Source organism: Photinus pyralis, unplaced genomic scaffold, assembly GCF_008802855.1.
Source record: "Photinus pyralis isolate 1611_PpyrPB1 unplaced genomic scaffold, Ppyr1.3 Ppyr1.4_LG5, whole genome shotgun sequence".
Classification (NCBI taxonomy): Eukaryota; Metazoa; Arthropoda; class Insecta; order Coleoptera; family Lampyridae; genus Photinus; species Photinus pyralis.
In genome coordinates this window covers 26,144,086-26,167,170 of record NW_022170596.1, presented here as the reverse complement: position 1 = coordinate 26,167,170, position 23,085 = coordinate 26,144,086, and the positions used below count along the sequence as shown (strand labels likewise).

Sequence of the window (23,085 nt, the reverse complement as noted above, 5' to 3'; positions counted from 1 at the left end):
TCAAGTCGGTATATTGTTGATTTTGGAAGACTTTTTGAAATTCAAGTTAACAGAGTAGGTAAAGGGTTCTAGTAGTCAAACGTCAAAAATTTGAATACGTAGAAACAACGTAGATTTCCAAAATGCAATAAAATACAGGATGATCTATTTAAAATTAGAAAATTGCAATCCACATCCGGTAAAACAGGAAGGAAAACGATCATGATAATATTTTCGTTACCTATTTTAAGGAATATTTTAAAAAATATCAGACTAATAACTCTTTCCAGTTAACAGTGGGTTGAAGAACCTGAGATACATTGAATCCTAAGCAAGTATACGCCAAACGTAATCCTTTACCATGCAGGTGATCATTGTGGGAATTTGCACCGTAAAGGTCTTAAACATCAATTTCATTAAAAAAAAAACATTAATACATATATAGAATTGTAAGGACCAAGGTTGTGTAAATTTTAAGACTTTCTACAGTTTGTAAACAATTGGGTTTAATCCAAAAATTTCAGAGCGCATGTCAACGGTTTCAAATTTTTCCGCCAGCGGTGTAGTTTAGGATTTTCAGGAATTGTGTAATGTAATGGTCTAACATTTTTCGGTGTATGCCTGTGTCTCCGTGGTAATTGGTATCGGGAGCCCGCTAACTTAGAAGTTACTGTTTTTTGAAAAGGGTTCCAGTTAATGGGAACAGAACGGCGAACTAAATGTAAAAACGATTTAAGAAGGTGAATCGCGATCGCACACTTACAACTATCATTCCTTCTCTTTTTTCTAACACCCTATTCGTCCATCTTTCTCATCTCCTCCCTCATCTAATTGTTCTCACCTGCTTTTCTCTGTTCTTTCAACTTCTTTGCATTGTATTATCAGGTGATCAATATATTCCTCTTTCTCTCCGCATAATCTGCATTTCCTCCCTTCCTCTTTTCTCCACCCCTCCCTTAATTCACGTTTGCACATCCGTACCTTGCATTTAATTCAATGTTTTTCTTTTCCTCTGTTAATACTTCGACACCCCCTCCGCTATCATCTCAATGTACCTACCTTTAGTTTCTGTTCTATAATTTTCGGTCCTGAATCTCAGCAGGTGAAGTTATGCATCTTTGTCCCTTTTTGAAAGTTCTTCTTCCACCGTTTCCCCTATTACTCTCCTTCTTTCCACCTCTCTGTCTCTATCGGTCTTCGTTCATTCGTAATAGTTTTTCCTTTGTTCCCACTAAATCGTCACTGAGATCGTCGCTAACCCTTCTTTCAACAATTCACTTCCTCTTTTCTTCCTTCCTCGAATCTTACTGCGTCCCGACTCTATTCTTATCTTCTCAATTTTTATTTCCTACTACTACATGAGCACCCCTCTACCTATTGTGTCTCAAAGGTGTTTCTTAATCTGAAGACATCCTCATCACCACTTCTCCTTTTTTTCTTATTTGTGCCCATTTGTCATTGTCACATTATTACGTCGCATTTGTTATTCTAAATATTTAAATTATCTTACCTCCTCTACCGTTTCCTCTTACCAACACCAGCCTTTTCCTACCTCCCCCTTTCCCAAATGTCATCGTCTTTAATTTTTCGACATTAAATTCCTCCTTCCCTCCTATCCTTACCCTACTTCTTCTGTCTCCATGTAACTCTTTAGGTCTGATCCTTAAATTTTTGTGTATTTTTCCATCCTCCATCATCTCTCACACTTTTTCCCTTTCTACTCTGTCAAACGCTGCCCTTAGATCCATTCCTTTTTCACCACACCATCTACTAGATATATACAATCGATCGTTCCTCTCCCTTTTCTAAAGCCCTTTTTACGTTTGCTCCAAACATCCCCGTCTCTTCCATTTCTCTTTCTAAACTTGCATTCAGTACCATTGCGTAGATTCTATAAGCCATAGTTATTATCGAGATTTCCCTATAATTTTCCACATAGTTCTTGTTACCTCTTTTGTAAATCGAGACTATTACCCTTTCCTTCCATTCTTCCTGTAAGTCCTTTGTCTTTCCTTATGTTGTTGATTAGCTTTCTCAGTTTCTCCTTAATACTACCTGTAACATAAGTCCATGTCTCATTTCTTATTTCGCCCCTCCCTGCCGCCTTCCCCTTTAATCTCTGGAATTGTTCCTCCATCTCTTCTCTTGATATCTCATTCTATTCCACCTCCTCTCTTCTATCATCCTCTACCCCACACTCTTTCTCATGCTTGCCTGGTAGTACCTTCATAAAGTGCTGCCTACAGGCCTGTATTTGTGTTTTTCTCCCACTAAATTCGGTTTTCCTTTTTCCTCTGTTTATCATCTTCCAAAAGTCCTTCTTTGTTTTTATTTCCCTGATTTCTCCATCACATTAGTTCCATTCTCTCACATGCATCTCCTCTATCTCTCCCTTTCCTTATCTATTCATCATTGTTCTATATGTTTATCTCTTTTGCACACTGTCTCACCATTCCTTTCGTTTATCTCTCCTTTCCTCTTCCTTTACCTGTTTCCATGTTATTGCCTTTCCAGTTTCACATTTTTCCACTGCTCCTATGTGCTCTCTCCTGGTTCATATACTTGTTCCTCTAGTCTCTTGCCATAATCCTCCACCGTGTCGTCACTGTATCTCGAATCTTTCCATCTCTTGCTCTGGTATCTTCTCTGGTAACTTTATTTCTATCGGTTGCTTCCAAAATTTACACAAAAACTCTCTCTCTTTGTTGCCTTTATCTGTTTAATTTCTTTGTAGCGATCTCTTCCCATCTTTACCCAATTTCCTTTATTCCCTGTTCAGTGTTCTGGCATTAAATCTTGAGTCAAGATAATTTCTATGAGATCCATGCAACTTCAGAAGACGAAGGTACTGTAAAAACTGTACGGTTGCTCTATTGCTTTCCTCTGTTAAATAGTTCATTTTGGTTCCTAAGTACCTACCTAGTTTGTAGCTATGAGGTGCCACTTTAAAGAATGTTCTGATGTTGGATCCGAGCGACCGCAGGGAGCGAGGTTTTAATAGGTTTAATTGGTTTGGCTATTAAACATGATTTTAGAATTTGAGTTTAGTAGTTACAACAGAAAATTCCACAGTTCAAAGCTAACACCTTTATTTCGATTTTGGAAGTTCAAACTATCACTGTCTCAACCTCAAAATATTACAACTCCTGGTTCCATTACTCTCTTATTGTGAGACAATCTATATTTGACAATAAAAAATAAAGCTCGAAACAAATTTATGTAAAGTCCCTAATAGAGCTACTAAAGGATGAAAGCTGAGAGCCGTTACATATCGTATTCGACTTGCTTTCACTAATAAAAGATTTTCTCCTTAATTGATCCTCTATCTTATTCGCAATCACGGATATTCACTACACGATAAAATGTTTCATTTGATTTAAGGGTCCAATGAGGGGAGCTTTCTGTTATAGAAATGAATTCCAATATCGTATTTCCGACTCTAATTGATAAATAAAGAAGTAATCGCTTATTGCTCACATAAAAGTTGAAACTAGCACAAAATAGTAATTGCATTAATGATAGTATTGCAAATATCCGGATGGCTGCAATTTTAATCCATTTCCAAAAATTTTATACCAAAAACGACATTCTGTCCATTTCGTATGTCCAATTAAGTAACTGTCGAAGATCTTAGCTCCCCTTTTCTTTTTAATTTTATTCGCAGCGAAGTGTAAATGGGGCCTCCTGTCGGATATTTTTTCTTTTATGAATTCTAATGTTGATAATTGCAAGAAAGTTAAAATAATATAAACAGTGCATCCAGCTACCAGTGAAACGAATTATTTTTTAAACAGGCCTTAAAATGGCAGATACACTATGAAAAAGTCAATACTTGACTTGCAGGTTAGTTATCTAACGGAAGTGTTGCAACGGAAGCAAAATCCCAAAGAGAAGACAACAGATTTCCGCTTCCAGAAGTGTAAATACGACTATAAATTTGATATAAACTAGAATTATTAGTTATAAAAGTTTAGTTTATTAACCATGTGATAACATGCACGCATAGTATAGTGAGATGAATGAGTTGACAAACGCAAACACACAAATCGAGACACGTCCCGCGCCGTTCCATTCGGCCATCAGAGCACACAGCGTGCTTTGACATATTTCAAAGATTCAGATATACTTCCGATATCAAATACCGGAATCGAATGCGGAAGCGGAAGTGAAAAAATATGCAGAACTTCCGCATTTGCGGAATCAGAGGCCCGTTGCATCACTACTGCAGGTTAGTAAAGAGGTATTTGGTAGTTGTAATATGTCCCTAAAGTGTTAATAAACCTCATGCGCCGTAGTGCAAATAATCATTATAGACGCGCAATGTCCTTTGTGCATCTTTGCGATAATCCTATAAAGGAATGTGGGTGTCATATAAGTTGTGCCATAATAAAATAAGAGCGCGACCTACTTTCATCGAACATAGCCAACAATGAATCAAAAGACTCAATATGATTAAGGGGGTTTTAATACAAATCAAATCTGTTGTCGGTGCCGTTATGTCCAGCTGCCCGCCGAGAGGGAACAATGGAAAAATTGGATTTTGCTATCAACGTCTAACAGCCCACCCGCAACCCTTCCAGTCAATATTTAATTAAGGGAAGTTTTAGATGTCGACGAGGAAATAAACAGCACCTTTCAATTTGTCAAGTGGTAAACAAACACACGTTATAATTTTAAGTAAAGTGCGCCACTGTAATAAACCTTAAACTAATAAACGTTACCCCAAGGTCTGTTTCTTACACGACGACTTCTATATGACATTTAATTAAATCGGAGAAAATATCGACGCGGAAATAAGGTGACTAAATTTAGCCAAACTCTGAAAACGCGAGGCTCGTATTCATAAAGTGTGTAGGTACTTAATTAGTGAAAGTAACAGGTCGCTATTTATTTGTTGGTTGCACTTTAAATAATTGGAAATACTTCAACCTACCAATACGAAAAAAGGAAGAGAAACGCTTGCAGCAAAGGCATTAATTGCTTAAATCGTTAATTTGTAGAAGAATGAAATTAGTACTCCTTAAGTATTCACACCGGTAAGATGAAGATTACGATTCAGAAGATTCAATAAAGAACGTTACCTTTAGATTTGCTCATATTCCATTTCGTTTAATTAAAGGACGGACCATTAATAGCACCTTTTCATTTAGCAACAAGATCGGCGAAATGATTGGTGTTAAACAAGATATGATGTCTCTTTGTTAGAAGTCTATAATAAACACATATACACAGAAAACTTTCTTTCGAAAAATAATATAACGTAATGTTCTTTGTTACGGATAACAATAGTAGAATAGTCACCCGAGGTATCCGAAACCTATTTCAATACAAAGATCATAGAAATATTTTTCTTAATCCAACATGGTGGTTCTAATAAGAATTTGGGGTCGTGCGTATTAAATTAAACGTATCTAATGATTTGTACTCACTGTTCTCTTTTGTTATTAAATAAATGTGTGTCTCTAAAGCTACGTAGTAATTTCAGTAATTGACTAAAGGGTCTCTTTAATCTTTATATACAACATAAGGAGTATTAAAAGTAGTAACTATAATAAAGATAGTGTTTGATGACTTATTAGCAATGATATGTTCTTGTTTTAAAATTCCTATTAATTTATAGGAGTTGAATAAAGATCTGAATATATGGACCGCAGCAAAAACATGAATTTTATATTCAAGGTGGATATTTTACGGGCTGGTTACGAAATAATTGGATAAACCCATTAGAGGAGTTAGAAACACCCCTAAAACTTCAATAAGGAAAATTGGTTGGACAATCCCGAGAACAATCCTTAATTTTACTGATCACTAAAATACCTTTTGTTTTATAGCAGATGTTAAGTCGACATTTTAATACGTTTTAATGAGTAGTCGTGAAACAGATCATTATGCATTCTAATGATATCTGTAATTCTTATTTCAAATTGAATGCGTAGCACGATATAAAATGACGTTCAGAACATATGACAATGCTGTTGCTATGGAAACCACCGCGACAGCAGAATCTAAGCTTGCTAATTTTGACGTCTAAGTTAAATTCAGAATTATCAGAAGCTATACAAAGATTTATATGGCTTTAAAATAAAATTAATAAATAAGTTAATAAATCTTCAAGTTGCGAAGATTCTGTAAGTAGTGAGAAAAAGACCTAGACAATAATCAAACCTCCCTGAAAATGAGGTCATAACGTATAATTTAGAGGCAAAAATTAAAACCTCAGGGTTAATAAACGCAGAACTGAACCAGAACGGTGTATAATAAAAACATTATTTTGATCCCACTACTTTAATAATTTCCGTTTTTCAATCTTAGTGAAAATGTAATAAGAAATGGGTGAAGGGTAAATATTGGGCCGAGTACTTTAATTTCCGAGTCAAGTAGTGTCATTTTATTGACGAGTTCTGTATTAATTTTTATCTGGTAGTGATGACAGGAGTCATAGATATTTAGCAATTTACCAGATGAGGCCGGAAAAATGACAGGTGCAGCCGGAAAACTGACAAGCGGCAGGGAAAGTAGTCTGGTCTGCCTCTGTCATGGAAACTAGAATTTCCTAACATAAAGTAGGTATTGAAATTAAGGTTTCATGACGGTTTTGGGTAAACATGTTTACCTAGTAAAATTGTCGCTTTCTTTTACTAAAGTTTATGTTAAAATACGCGAGGGTAAAAAATGAATTTCATGCTAAGAGCTTTCTACTCGTGTAAGCACTATCGATAAAGTTCCACCAACTTAGTTAAAACTGAAACTTTCAGCTAATGCATATGTTAGTTCAATTTCGAAACTTCATGCATTCACATTTTCCACTAAATGTAAACAAACGAGACAGCTTTTACAGATTTCATTCGCCAACTTCTTTTCGGAAGGGATACGGCGTATGTAAGTTTGCCTTTCAATTTTTCAAATGCGACCGCGATCGACATTATTCAAGCTGAAACTCGTAAAGTGTTGGCGGAAATTATGGTGCACGCATACGTGCGCGTCCAAGAAAGCATAAGTGGTGGTAGTTGATGTTTCGAAAATAAAATCGTAGCGGGAAAGGTCGAATAATTTATTGTTAGAAACCAGAAAGTTAACTAAAAAGGGTCAAGGGTTTACTGCTGCGAACGCCCGAAAGCTATGTCAGATGTACACATCCCTCGGGTATAGGTTTATGCTCGGTAATTATATATGAATTACGACAACATATAAGTAGTAGGTAATGTAGTTAAAAATGGGGTACATCTTAAGCTAATTAGTACTAACATTGTGATTGTTACCAATCATGATAATTATAAAAACGATCTAATAATAATAGAATTGTCAATGGAAAATAAAATACTAATTTAATCCTTCTTATTATTATACGATATTAGGACACTAGGTATAGTAGAAGAGTTCGACGACCTACCACCGCAATTGCAACAATAGAAACTCTGCTCAATCGGCAAAATAAACTCAGAGAACTATTTGAAATGCAATCGCAAATTGTACAAGGTGATATGGATCAAAGAAGACCAACTAATGTTTCCATTGCAAAGCTGAAGAATAGATTTAAGTCTTTTAAAAAAGTTGGACAATAGTCATTTACATAAAAGTCCGGGAAATGACAAATTACTGGCGAGTTTTGTATTAAATTTTGTATTTTAGTATACAATTTTAATTTTCACTGTCAATAATGACAGGAATCATTATAGATATTTAGCAATGTGACAGGTGCGGCCGGTAAAGTGACAGGCGGCAGGAAAAGTGGACTGGTCTGCCTCCGTCATGAAAACTAACATTTTCCTAGCATAAAGTAGGCATGAAAATGAAGGTTTCATGAAACGATTTTGGGTAAAAGAATTGAAATTATCGAAAAATAAGCCGAAACCGAAATATTATTAGAAGATGTACCTATAGTATGTATAGTATCGATACATTTATACAGAAAAAAGAAGAAAAAAGAAGAAACTAAGGTAACCCTTGTAGAACCAAGTAAGTTTATTCCTTTTATTTCAATGGTTTATTCATGCACATAAGTTACCTAATTTGAATTATCTAAACTTGATGAACATTCCCGTAATTATCTCAATTTTTGGGGCCATTTTCAAAAAAATAGGTGAAGATACACAATTGTCTAACATTAATAAACTCTTACACTTTAAGACAATCATGTGTGGATCAGGCTCATCAATTAGTAGAGGTATTTCTTGTAAATGATACGTCATATAAAGTCGATATTGATCTCGTAAAAGAACGAATCGATTTCAAATGAAACATTCAATTCTTTGGCAATCCACAGTTTTTAGGGGTATTTTTCGAAAGGGGTTTCTGATGGTTTCGTTCGTTCCTGATCTAACTCGAGAACGAAAAGAGAAAGCGATGCCAAACCTTCAAAGATCAGTGCTATTGAATATGAGCCGGATTAAAAGTCGTGTTTCCGAATGCGAGTTGGCGAAAAATTCTTCGTATGTTATTAGTTTCGTTTTTCCATGGCACACTTTTACTAGATACATATTTCTACACTTAGGCATGAGAAGAAAGTTTCTCCTGCCTTATTAAAACTTACATTGCGAATTACAATTATAAAACTTGCTAAACTGCGTAGGCATCTTCTGTAATGAAAAAAAGTTTCCGTAGAATATGTAATTAGCGTCGCTGTATAAATTGTATAAGTTTAGGAGGTTGAATAAAATTTAGATTGGCCATCATAGCCATTACGGTTCGGTAATCAAAATTTAAATTTAAATCGTTTCGGTAAATGATTTCTAAATCAACCTCGACAGAAACGTTCAACAAGCTCATTTTATATCCCGATTGGGTATTTGTATAACGTGTTGCTTTTGAAATTTTCCATTGTAACACTTTTAGGTAACGTAATTAAATTCGCGACGTAAACAACTTGAGAAATGCGGTAGGTACGTTCTTATACTTATTTTCAAAAACCACCAGCGTTGTGTAAGAGTACTTTACAACCCTTAAGGATCCTTTTGACCCTCCATTAGAATAGATACACCACTTTGACGCGACGACACTTCATTTGATCTTCAGAGTTACCTACTTTAAATATTAAAAAGGTCACGATTTTAATAAATATTTATATTTTTTTTTTTCACCGGCGCCGCACATTCTATCAAGTTTAGTGCTGAAGGCTTATTGAAAAGTTATAAATAATAAATGAACCCAGTAACTTCTCAAGGCAACGGTTATACAGGGTTTTCACTTGAAAACGAACTGCCTTATACCGGATGACAAGAAAACTACCACCCAGGCTCACTTTCAGACAAATAATTGAAATTTATGTCAAGGATACGATTGAAAAATGTCACAGTTACTTCGCTTCGTAAGCGATCCGAATGTGCCTAAATTTAATACTTTTTGACTAATACTAAAAAGGTAAAATGATGTTCTCGGGGTGAATCGTCACTGACACACAAATACACGCACAAACAAACAAGAAAGTAACCATAGAGAAGAAATAGATTTAAATATAAAAATTAAAATCAAGATTTGATCCCATCAATTTTAAACTTTGATCGATTTTTACATGAAAACTTAAAATAATGACACTTCTGCTATCCAATACTAGTTTTTTATCCTCTATCAATCGATATCTCATTATGCAATTATTTACAAACAAGTTCAATAAAGGTTTCAATAATTTTTTTAGTTAGAAAAGCTTCCAGTGAAACCGGAAGTGATTATCAATTGCTTTTTTGCTTTAAATATGCACGTTTTTCAATATATAGAAATTTATATTATATAAATTACACCTTCCCATCAACATTCTGGGTTGCTATAAAACAAAGGATACAATACAAATTGGAACATGAAACGAATTAATTATATAATGATTTTTCTGATTAATTATATTATTTTGTATGGTAGTTATTGCTAACAATTTTGATGGCCGGTAAAGTGACAAGCGGCAGGAAACGTAATCTGCTCTGCCTCCGTCATTGAAACTAAAGTTTTCTGACAGAAAGTAGGCATGAAAATGAAGGTTTCAAGACGTTTTTGGGTAAATAATATTCCTATTTTTCATTTGCAGTTATATTATGTAATAAAAAATGATGCTACAATAATCATTAAATTTGTATATTGGAAATGCATTATTTGGAACGATAAAAAATAAAATTTTGTTTGCACCGTAGGCATTACTCGATCATCACCTTATCACCACTTTTTCTCAAGTTTCGTTGACTTGAAAAGCAAGCGAGTTCTTTCGTTAAGGTTCTCTTCTTACTAAAAGTTAAAAGTTTCTACCGTCCAAACAATTGTTTTTATTCGAATCCAAAGTGCGACCCAGATCCAGTTTTCACGTCAGATTTTTTTATTTGTACCCAAGATTTATGTCAGATGGTAATGAAAATTTGTGTAGTTAATTCTTCGGATGATGATCGAGACCACCGGGAAATTTTAAATCTATATTGCTATAAGCAGGTGTGTACGAGGAGAAATTATAACAGTTTCAATTTTTTTTAAGTTAGCTGAACAGGTGTTTTGTGGATCATGGCGTAGTGACCGCACACAGCAATATCTATATCTCCAAACAGTGTTGGAGTGCATTCTATTCATATAATTATTAGGGAAAGAGTAGCTGTAGAGTTCTTACGGCAGTTGGTTCATACACAATGCTTTATATCTCTTTGGACGTAGTTTAGTAAGGTGCAAAATTCAATGGCGGAAAGTAGTGAAAGTGCCCTAAAAAGGATGTCTAGCTACATTATTATGCAAGTGAAGGGTGCGCTTACGCTAATGGAAACGTGCTATTCAGGGGAAGTGTTGCGATAATCTAATTACAAACTCTTAAATATGCATTACTCTACTTTGGTAAGAAATTTATAAAAACGTTTGCATTAGTCTTCCTTTCTTATGAATGAAAGGCAATAATTACACAACAAGCCCTACAAAATCGTAGCAGACAATACGAGAAATTATGGAAGATGAAAAAATTCGATGGTCCTTCATTGCTTAGTTATTATATTCTTTTTTAGGCGCTTCAATAACGCTGATGGGGCAGTAAATTTTTAAATTACTCTGACGCCATTGTCTTTATCTGCGTTCGCCTTTTTGATAAACATGAAAGTAAAATTAGACCGCATTTACATTGAAACTTTCGCGGATTAATTAACGTAAATTCATCTACATCAAGAGAGAATTCTTGACGTTTGTAATTTGGGAATATGAAAAAAAAGGATGTAAATTTAATCAAGCCTTTTGTTCACGCTTTGAATTTGTTCCCTGCCGGTGAGGCTCGTACATAGTTGGGAGTTATTGATTTATTTAATAAGCCGTAACTTTTATTTAGGATTTCACTCAAACGACGCCAATGCGTGGTTTGTAATTGAGAGAACCAACGCCGTTAGGTCTGATTGCTGCAAATATTCAAAGCGGGGAGAAAGTTTCCATTCAAACATGTAAATACGTGCTTAAGTTGTCAGGGACAGGACGACAAAAATTCGCGTCGAAAATATCTACCACCGGAATATTCACCTACAGGGCATTTCACTTCTGGAAAATTTTTCCTCGAAGTGTTCGATTCTGTAATGTTCGTCCTCCCAAATTTTATTTTTTTTTTTCTATTTTTCATTCCATTAGTTTTAAGTGAGTATGTATCACTAAGGGCTAATTTTTCTTGTTTTGGTTAACAGTATGTTACATTTACTTTCTATGCAAACAAATACATTCGCATAGGCGTCAGATAAATTTTATTGCAACAGGAAACAATGTAACCTCGAATGGAACCTAAAGATCATGTGGACGAACAAAAACTTTGCAGGTTTGGTACTAGGACAGTTTCAACTGTAAACAATTAAATGACAGAAAATCTATTTATTTGACATAATAATACCTTTTATGGAAGTTAAGTTGCTAAAACTCGATAATTCTTGTGTAATAATCCTGCTTGTCATCTAAAATTTGCCCCCAGGACTCGCACTAGAAAAACTCATCTCCAGAATATTCTCCCTCGACTTCAAAGTACATTTGACTGTCGTAATGCCGACGATAACTAAATAAAATTATGTACCTAATTAAAAGCCCTTTTAAGACTTCAGATTGACGGTTGTTGATGCGTAAGAGAAAGTGAACGCGATAAAAAATTCATTAAAAATTCCGTTTGCAACCAGTGGAGTAAAATTGCAATAAACCAGCTTACCTAAATGGAAAAAGTGCTCCTATTCGCTGTAATAGCTCAAAACGAGATGTAGCTCAAAGGTGGTTTCGTTTCAGCGGTCAAAAGAGTTGTTTTTCAATTCCAACTAGTACTATGGAAATCGAAGTTGTCCGGCGCTTAGTTTATTACGGATTCTGGCACTACCAGAAATGCCGAATTTTAAAACAATAATCCATATTTGAAACATACGTACGAATCAAAAAATTTAAAAAACCAATTCCACGAAAGATGAATTGAACCATAATCTAGAATGCAATGCTAGTAGTATCCATGCCGTAAAAAAGTAATCAAAATTTAAAGGTGCCAATACCGAAGCTATAAATTAATTAGAAACATTGAACTTTGACCCTCATTGTATGTTTTTTATTCAGCATTACATTTTTTCCTGTTAAATTCCTAAAGTTCCTTATTTTACGATTGTTTCGCATCGATATCCGCGATATGTACGCAGAATTGCACAATATTTGGAAATTTACCTGGACCCGCAGGGCAAAACACTGTGGAATTCATGAAATTATTTTGAAATTCACGGAATTCATTTCAGACGTTGTCTTCTTACAAGTTATGGATTCGGTTGTAGTTTACTTCTTATTGATCTTTGTATATTTACTTGGATTTCCTTATCGCTCGGCATGACTCTGTTTTGCACGGGCCGAAATTCTTCTCATCCGCCACGAGTCGCTTCAAGTATTCAACTCATCCGTCACGAGACGCTATGCGGAATGGCAATTTTTTAAACTGCATTTTTATTAAAATATCGTATAAAACTCTTCGATGTGTCTTTCAAATTGACTAGTGTACAATTTAAAGCGTAATTGCGTGCACTTTTTATCATCGTAAAGAAAGGTAAAGAAATCTTGAGCACTTTTTAAGATGGTGGAGGCAATCATTGAATGCGCTCCGCTTTCCAAGAAGAACCACTGGATGAGATTGGATGAGAAATCAGAACCTATAAATAGGCAAAGCAAGATCGACAACGAGAAAATTCCACGATAATATCGTAGTCCCAAATTTAGGCGTAAAACTTGACGTCCGTACGTCTTGGTAGTGCCCAAAAAGGTGAGAGGCGAACGGCAGTTCCTAAGGCAGTTCGGTATACTGTCGTTTGAGGTAAGGGGTTGTGTCCTGCGTTGATGTTTTCGTCGACGGGCAACTACACTATTTCGGCCTGTAGTTCCTCGGGCCGCCATTGAAAGCATGATGGTGGTTGCACACGCCAAAAATGTGTCAGACTCAGACACAATCAAAATACCGAAAATCACTCGTTAAAAAAAATTTTCGCGGATGCATATTATAACTTAAAAAGGGCTACAACTTATTCACACCCTCAACCACAAAATAAGGGATGAAAACGAATAGATGTCTAAGGGGATTTATACAGTCACGAGAAAACCAACATGGCAACATACATTCCAAGTTATAGCGCACAATTAAAAGGAATAAGGTTTCGGATGAAGCAGATTTAAACTTTACCGCTAGAAATCTGTTTGCGCCTTAAATGGCACTAATTTAATGCAGTTTGAGTGTATTCCAATGTATAGAAAATAATAAGTTTTTTAAACAAAGATATGTCAGCATCACTGTAACATCAAACGAAGAGAGCTTTATGAAAGCTTATTAAGATTTAGTAACAGCACTAGACGATTTTATTCAAAATCGTTTAATTTTTGGCGGTTTACGTAATTAATTGACTACGAACATAACGAAATTAATTACCAACTTCCGAACTTTCAAAAAGCCCGAACTTCGATCGATTGGAATAAATAAATTTACTTTTAATGGTCGACAAACCAACTAAAATGAGAAAGGGCAATCGTAAAGCTATTTAGAGTAGTAGGTAATAATCGGTAAATGACTGGAACATAAAACGCGAATCAACCGGGAAACTACGCCGTACACGCAATTATCTTAATTAGTAATCACAAGGAAGGGCGGTCTACTAAAATTTTGTTAATGTAAATGTATTATATTTATAATTGGGTAATTACTAAAGTGTATAATTGACGTTCGTAAATCTACCGCGGCTGAATAAATGATTAGCTGTAAATTGTGTATTGAAGTTCAATTAGAATTTGTTTTGGTGCTGTTTAAACAGCATCGCTATTGAAGTTGAGTGCTTCACTAAATTAGAAACGTTGCATTGAAAGCTAATGCGACACCATTCCGACGTGCATATATTTATTAGATCACAAAGTTTGCAACTCTTTTAACGAACATAAAAACTGCAAAACTCTTTAAAAAACGCGTGAAAGCATGAAATTTTAAGTTTGTCGGAGACAGTTTCAAAGTGTGAAATATAACGGCAATATTTTCGCCGAAGTAATAAGAGCGAATATTTTACGTCAACATGAAGGGGAAAGCAAATCCTCCCTTATTTCAATTCACATCGCCAGTTTACTAATTTCATAATTAAATTTATATTATGGTCTTCTGAAGTTGGTTTTGGGGAGGTTCAAAAATAAATTTCGGATACGCCCATTACACTCGACTAACATAATAGCGAAAGTTGACAAAGGAATACGACATAAATCAATACTTTCTGGTAGCATTATTCGCCGCATCTAACAACATTGAAATCGAGAGAATCTTTCATTAATTTTCTGTACACTAAACGTTTTCAGTTAGATTGAGTCGTCTCGAGAAATAATGGAAAAGTTGGCGAAATACGATTTTGATACAGGCATCTAAAATAAAAAGGGATCGCGATGTCTGTTTTATTTTTTAGCGCATTTCCACAAAAATAAAATAAAAATGCGCTATTGTGGCCACTTTGTCCGTCCGTCCGTCCGTCCGTCCGTCCGTCCGCTAACTTTGCGACGCTACTAGTTTTTTATCTTAAGAGCTATTGTTCTACTTTTTTTCGCTATTTGGTTCGTTATGGTGTCGAGTCTTGTACCAAGGAAGGAATTTTTTCTGTACCGCTTACAAAAAAAGTTATTGTAAAAAAAACCAAAAAACCGTTTTTTACATGTTCCATAATTTTACACTTTTGCCGTTTATTAACGATCCTAGAGATCGTTTATAATTTTGCATTGCTATCTGTCGTCTGCCTGTTGGTCTGTCCGTCTGTTTCTTTGTCTGTCTGTCCATCTATCTGTCCGTGTGAACGATAACTTTGTTTAGAAATGTTCGATCACTTTTACATCTCCGTTAGTTATGAACTGAATTGCATGAAATTCAATATGGGCATAGCTTTAGCCATATAATACGCAATGGCAAAAGTTGAATCGAATCGATTCAAAATTCACAGTGCCCTTTTCGCATCTCGACCATTTATAAACCGAATTGCAAAATTTTTTACTTATAAAAGCATTTGAATGAAATTTGATACATAGGCACTTGGAATAAAGGAAAATCAAACGCCAATTTCAAAATTTGGTTTTGCGCATGCGCAGTGCCAACTTTTTAATTTATGGAAGAATTTAAACGAAATTTGATACATAGGCACTTGGGATAAAGGAAAATCAAACGCCAATTTCAAAATTTGGTTTTGCGGATGCGCAGTGCCAATTGTTTTATTTATGGAAGAATTTAAATGAAATTTGATACATAGGCACTTGGAATAAAGGAAAATCTAGCGCACTTTCAAAATTTTATTTTGCGCATGCGCAGTGCTAACTTTTTTATCTATGGAAGCATTTAAGTGAAATTTGATATTTAGGCGCTTGGAACAAAGGAAAATCTAACATTAGTTTCAAAATTTAGGTTTGCGCATGCGCAGTTCCAACTTTCTTATTTAGAAAAACATTTAAATGAAATTCTTCTCATAAACTGACATTGAAGTAGCACGACAAAAATGGATTGCCCATGTGCAACGCTATCTTTCATATTTGTGGCCGGATTTTTACGATTTTATAGAAGTTGCATCTTACAAATGGGAAATGAATGCAAGTGGAAATGCGCTTTATGTAAATCGTTTACGATTACTTTTTAACTTGTTACACTTGTAAGGGGTATATTTAGAAATTTATTCTTCTTTAACTGTCTAATGGAAAAGGGTAGTTGAAAAGTAAAATTAAATTGCTCACGCCAAAGAAAAAAATGATTTTCTTTCTTTGGCGTGAGCGGAAATTAGACAGGAAGTTGTCAAAATTTGAACTTACGTTACCAATGTTCTGTTTCAGGACAATAAAATACCGAAATTGGAATTTCAAGCAAGCGGCTGCCTATTATGCAAATTCCTAAAGGTGGAGCAATTAACTAGCACTTAATAACTAGTCGATTTCCAGAAAATTTCCTTTAGGAAAACTCTCCCTCTGAACATATGGGATTCGGAATATTCGCCGACTCCACGTAAAATTCGCTTTCAAGATATTCATCAAATTGTCCTTGAACATTTCCAAGGCACTAAAACACTGACCTCTGAAACTTTTCAATTTGTATTGAATATCAGTACCTATAGGATATACCGTTCAATTTAATTGTAAATAAGTTTTGATAATTTCGTAGAACGAGATTGCCAAAGAGTAACGAAATAACGACACTCACTCCCATCCCCCCTAAAAGAATATTTCATCGTGAAGTGACTTGAAATTTACGTTCACAAAATTCGATCCCAAAGACGACTTTCTTTCAGTACTTACAACACCAAATTATGAGATTCCTTTTGTAGCAAAGTTTTAACTGTAAAATTTGTCAGAGAATTTGGAAAAAACCTAGTTTTCATATTATCATGACTAAATCTTGTAAATTCGCTCAGCTTTAGAGTACTGGCACCTAAAAGTACTTGCTCTTAAGGAACATATGGGCCAGGGAATATATGCTCTCACCCCAGAAATTCGACCCTAGTCAAAACTCAAAGGAAGCATGGTCACGCATTCAGGACCTAGTCCTTGGAATATCTGCTGTATCCCATTGTTGCATTTTTATTCCGACAATAACCCTTATAAATATTGTTGTATGCATTTTTATTCCGGCAATAACCCTTATAAATATTGTATAAATTACGTCTTGTTGGCGTTGTATTTTGTTTCGGCACCTGCAATTACGATGGAACACTCTGTATATGAATTGCAATTATTGTAACGTTAAATGTATGTATTTATTGGAGATTAACGGCAATGTCGATTTTATTATTTGATTGGCAGGTCAATGTTTTGTATCAGAATTAAAGATTTTGGTAATTGTAAATTTAAATTGCGTGTTAAAAGACTAGATTTAAACATCTGGAAATTATTTTGTTAAGGGTGGAGAAACGAAAGTGAGGAGAGGGAAAAGGTTTTAAATAAGCGAACCGAACGTTAAAAAATGCCTTTTGTTGGGCAAGCGTTTGTTTGGTGGTGTTTCATTTTGGTGGAAGGCGAATCGAGTTTTTTTGGACGTTGAAACGTAGCCGTATTTGGGTGTACTTGTTTGAAAGACAGTCAATTTTGTCATTATCGAGGCTTTTTAAAGGTTAATTGTGAAGTTTATTAAAAAGTCATTATTTAAGTGAACGTTGTAAGTCGAGTTAAGCGGAAGCGTATTTTACACTTATTAAGAAGTTTTCCGGTACAAGTTAAAAAGAGTTTTGTCCACCATCAAAAGGTCAATACTATAATTGTAATTACAGTAAGCAATAATCACCCGATGTTTTGTGGTTGTGAGTCAATTATTGTAAATCACAGTTACGACGGATTATTGACACTTTCATTTCATTATTTCTTTAATTGATTGTTCTATCGTACACCATAAAATTATTTCACATAAAAGAATTGTCCACGAGGAAATTAGCACCTTGAATTTTTGCTCCCCAAAAAACTTTTTTTTTTGTTTCTATACTAGGTACACTATTAATTAAGATTTATAACATATACGATCCTCAGAAAATTAGTCCCTTTAAATGTTCTCTGAAATATTACTTAGTGCTAAATTGTAGATGGTTAAATTTTGCATCTAACAGACAAAATGTTATATTTCGACTAGAAAACAAGGTCAAAGTCGTTCATAGAAAACCGGCAAAGTCGTTTTTATGAATTCCAAACTTCATAGAAGCCACCGCATAGCAGTTTTAACCATTTTTGATAGGTAGAAGGGGGAGGGCATGCTATATCTCAAATGAATTGAGCATGGAATTGGAGCACATGAGTTTCGCGATTGCTTGAGGGATAATTATAGTGGTTGATATTAGGAAGTAAAAATAAATCAGTGCTGTATAAATGTTTTACTTTGAACAAATATGTACAGGGTAATCCTAATAGATAATCATAGATAATAGGTAGATATTCCTCGTCTATTTTCAGAGTACGCCTACAAACACCTACGAGCATGGCTGGGTCCCTGCTTCGGATCCAGGTTCGGGTAATGGATCTTTATAAATGTTGAGTTGGTAGACAGCCTGTTTAGGTTGAAACCCCGCCCACTTAAAAATAAAGCCGAAAAAAATAAAATAAATAAACAATATATAAGGAGGTTTCGTATGCTTGATGGGTGCATTCTCTCTCAAGGTGGTCTTCACAGAAGATCCATGTCCAGCTTCTTCATGTATGATGGGATCAATGTCACTGCCTTCAATCACCTCCAGGTTGGCATCTGTCTGCAATCATTTAGAATCGTTCTTGAAACACAATAGCAAATAAAACGACGGAATTCACATGGTAGGTCAATTGATGAACTAAACTGATGAGAACTCGTTACACGGCAAAGGTGAAATGTCTCAGCCCACCCCTCCAAGCGCCATATGAAGTTGGAAATGGATAAAAACGACTTTTCACCGAGGTTTACGTAATTTAAGAGGTCACCAGAGGCGGTTTTATGCGGTGGTCATCAAATTTGGGATTTATATTACATTTCTACTGTTCTTAGAATTGGTCGAATTTCAGGAACATTTCCGATAAAGTTGAAAACAATTGTCGACCTAATTACTAATGTAGATCTAAAACTTGGGCCCCGCATATCTCTACTATACGTTTCTGCGGCGGCGATTGAGCCTTTTCTACGATTGACACATCATATTCATCCCTCTCTGAACAGACGAATAAATTGTACTAATTCATTCGGAAAAAGAATTTATTAGGATTTTAATTATGTGAAAAATACATTGTGGTTTTTATAATCTACTTTCAAGCACCAATTTCAAAATCACTTGAGTAGGTCATTTGATGTAAGGGTTGGTAATACCTACTTCATTTTCATGACATTGATTGATGATTTTAATTTTAATTCGTTTCATTTTTCTCACCTTAGGGTAGGTATAAAGAATGAGCCATTTGTAACTCAACTTAGGCAATTCTATAGTTAGAGATGTGTTATAATACCCTGTAATACTTATAACTAACATCAATATTTTCGGGTAAAAATGAGAGCTTTAGTGGAAGAATAAATAACGACCAAATACAGTCAATTATTTTGATGAACTTTTTTTACCTTCTCATAAGCGATTTTAGAACTCTGTGCACGTGGAATAAATGCTCCACTTTAGCACGAGCGTTCATTGTTAGCCCATCCTGTATAACGAATTGTGCCACACAAACCCTAACAAAAGGACTACGTCCGTCGCATCGATTTTCTCTCACCACTAGCACATTCAATGGTCAAACAACTACACAAGATGAAGGTTAAATCGCTATCTCGGATAAATTGCAATTTCACAGACCTCATCTTGTTAAGAGTTGGCCAGCGGTACATGTCACCTACGTTGTTCGTGGTGTCAAAGATGAGGTCACCACCTACACACCTTTCGAGATTTGAATTTCTCTTGTCAAGAATTCGTGAAAAATAAACTCACCTGGAACAAGGCGGGGTCCGTTAATGGTAGATAAAGGTCCACTTCCATATTTAACGTGACATGGATCAGCGTTGCTGGAGACGACCGCAATTTCGTCAAGTTCGTGTCCATCAACAGATCCTAGTGCACTTCCACCGTGAGCCACGAGCCTCCCGGCCGAGCTGTCGTGCGACTGCTTCCGGCCTCGCCAGCTTAGCACCAGCCGTTTGGCTGTGGACATCACATCATCCTCCTTCGCACCGTTGAAGATGCTGCCCACTAAAGTGATGCCATCCGTCGCGTGTAACTCTTGCACGTTTGTATAATCAATAACTTATCGACCACTTCTGAGGTTTCAGCAAATAGAGACAACTTGTCCGGGTTCATTTCATTAAATGGAAAAGTTCCAGGCTGAAATTTTAAATTAAATTACTTTCGTGGAAACGCATGAACTATAGGAAAAAAAAGATCAACTAATGTGCGGATAATGAAATGTTGCAATTCATCTTTTATAAGGTTCTTGTGAGCTTTTCATGTTAAAAGCTTCTACAAACAGTTATAATATCACCCAACTCAAAATACAAGCGCCTATTCTACACACGAAGCCTAAAATATTGGATTTTTCTGCTGTCAAACAATGCCTTTGTCAAATTTTCCTTTCCCAAATTAAATAAGGTTATTGAGTTAAAAACTGCACATTTCTACGGAACCGACAGAAGAAATATAACGAACTTAACCTTATGTGCAATTCGAAAGCTCGATCGCTAGACATCTTTATGGAGGAACCGATTTACATTTTGCAGATTGCCTGCGAGATTGCATGCGAATATATTAGGCGGTTGTAAAATTCACTAAAATATTAGGGTCGAGTAATTACGTTTGTTCACCTCCGCAAGGCTTCAAAGGAGATAATTGCGCTAGCGATAATCACCTCTTGTTTTCAGTATCCATCGTTACTGAAAAAGGGCTAACGGGGGTAACCACAAGCTGAAAAGAGATGCATGTAAGGGAATTTATTTTCACGGTAAAACTCAAAGGAGATGCATTCCAAAGTTAGCCGAAAGCACAACTCATGCGAATTTAAAAATTTGTCCACATAGATTTTCTGCAAATTTGTCGTTTGCATTGACTGAAAACCACGTTTAGATTTTTATTTTTTTGTATCCTCTTAGTTCCGCTAGAAAAGCGATTTTTAGAGTAGTAACTTGAAAGCAAGCTAGCACCCCCACCCTTCCCGATTGAAATTTTATTAGTTGCATCAAAAACTATGAATTAAAAACTAATTTGTAGTTTTTAGTTTTATTTAAATTTGTATCCAAAAATATTTCGATATATTTATACATATACCAGTTTCTACAACAAAATAAAATTGAAATTTAAAATTTAAAAGAAATCTTACTTATAAACTAGGCTGGCTTATTGGTACTGCCAAAGCCAAAAACAAAACAAAAACAAACCAATTTGTACCCAAGTTACTAAAAATTACTAAAAAACGGCGTTTCTCAGAATTAATAAAAACAAATGGAACGTGTAAATTAAAGACTAATTTGTACCTACAAACATATTTTTGTAAACAAATTATATTGTTAAGAACTCAATTTGTTTAACCTGCTTCACGCGTTCGTCATTATCATCTCGCATATAGGTACGTATTTCTACCAGACTGCAGAATCTACATTTGTGTAACTGTTGAGTACTGTAATGGGTGTAACTATTTTCAATTACAAAGAAATGCTTTTTGGCCTGGGCGTGAAGAAGTAAATTTTTGTATTTTCGCTATGTACATTGTATTTTTGTAGACGTGTTAGTTATAAGTTTAGATGTAGAATGATTAAAAATTTTAATCATTCTACATATAAATTCAACAAACTGTTAATGGAGTCCATCATACTACGAATGGTAAGTTTAGATTTAAAAAAAGACAATATTAACGTATTAATCTTTCAACAGGAATAAAAAGTTCGAAATTCAGAGATATACCAAATTATGAAAATTAAATAAATTCTCCAGGTATAGTGGAGTATCATTAGAGAAGTAACCTTTTGCTCAAAAATTATTGACATTAAGTAGATACCGGTGAAAACGAAATTAACTAAATTATTTCCTATTATTAACACATTTATTTACCTGAGAAAGTAAAAAAGTGTAATTAAGATAAGTTCCGAAATACTTAACCAACGACGCCAAGAAAAGAAAAGATAAGAAGAATATACACAGCGAACCATCAGTATTTGTAGCCATCTGTTACAAAATATCATCCAAGAGTGGGGCTGTAGCGTGAGGACCGTTACAGTAAATTAATGTTTTACACAATAGAACCAACAAAATAACTAAAATAAGGCGAACAGTAACATTTTAAGGTGATGTGGAGAGGACATATCAGAAGTTAATTGATTAATTACCTCCCAAGAAAAAAAAATTAATAATGAAAGATTTGACAGATTCTTCATTTCAATTCAGAGATGTACACAATCCTTCCCTCATCTTATAAACGCTCTTTTTAACATTTTTTATCATACCTTTTTTGTTTAGTTTAGAAATATACGAAAACATGGATTTTTAATTAAAAATTTATTGTTATAATATAAATATAACAATAACAAATCTGTGTTCATAATTTAAACATACTTTTTGCGCGATCGGTCATTTCTGACTATTTACCATGGGTGTTTCCATGACAGTAGGTAGAATTTACCAGTTGCTATGATTACGACGACGTCAAAATTACTTACCGATCTAAAAACAGAACAGCAAAAATACTTACCGACGCCTTTTTAAAAATCAACAGTCTTACATTACATTTAATCTTTAATTATTGTTAGGTACATTAAACGTACAATTTGTGCTGTTGTTTCCTATAGCAAGACGCTCATAAAGTCATAAAGGAAGTTCAAAGCTAGTAAACTACATCAGATACATGCACATTTTTATGAAATTATTAACTTCAATTTTGACAAATAAACTGGTTACCTAGTGATATACACCATACCACTTCGATCATTTCGATTTATTCTGCTCGTTAATTTCTTAGTGCATATTTATATTGGTTGCATAAATTTAATTTCGATCGCGCAAAAAATGTTATAAGCACGTCGAACGTTAAGGGTTACCGTTCTCAGACAATAATTGGAGTCGTCGCTTCGCTCCTCCTCCAAACAATTGTCTTCGAACGGTAAAAATCCCTTACCGTTCTCCATACTTAATATACTATTTTGCGCGATCGGTCATTTCTGACTATTTACCATGGGTGTTTCCATGACAGTACGTAGAATTTACCAGTTGC

The 23,085-nt window shown here is 34.9% G+C and overlaps 1 protein-coding gene across 8 annotated transcripts in view; it reads right to left on the bottom strand.

The window, feature by feature from the left end:
* Positions 1-23,085, bottom strand: part of LOC116171529 (cyclic nucleotide-gated channel rod photoreceptor subunit alpha) — a 249,034-nt gene that overhangs the window by 196,893 nt on the left and 29,056 nt on the right. For all 8 annotated transcript variants that reach the window (XR_004145462.1, XM_031488411.1, XM_031488413.1 and 5 more), the window contains one exon: positions 19,824-20,213. Coding sequence is in view for 7 of the 8 variants with exons in the window: in XM_031488411.1 (XP_031344271.1) it covers positions 19,824-20,043 (220 nt within the window). In the remaining variant the exon portion in view is untranslated. The remainder of the gene's footprint in view (positions 1-19,823; positions 20,214-23,085) is intronic.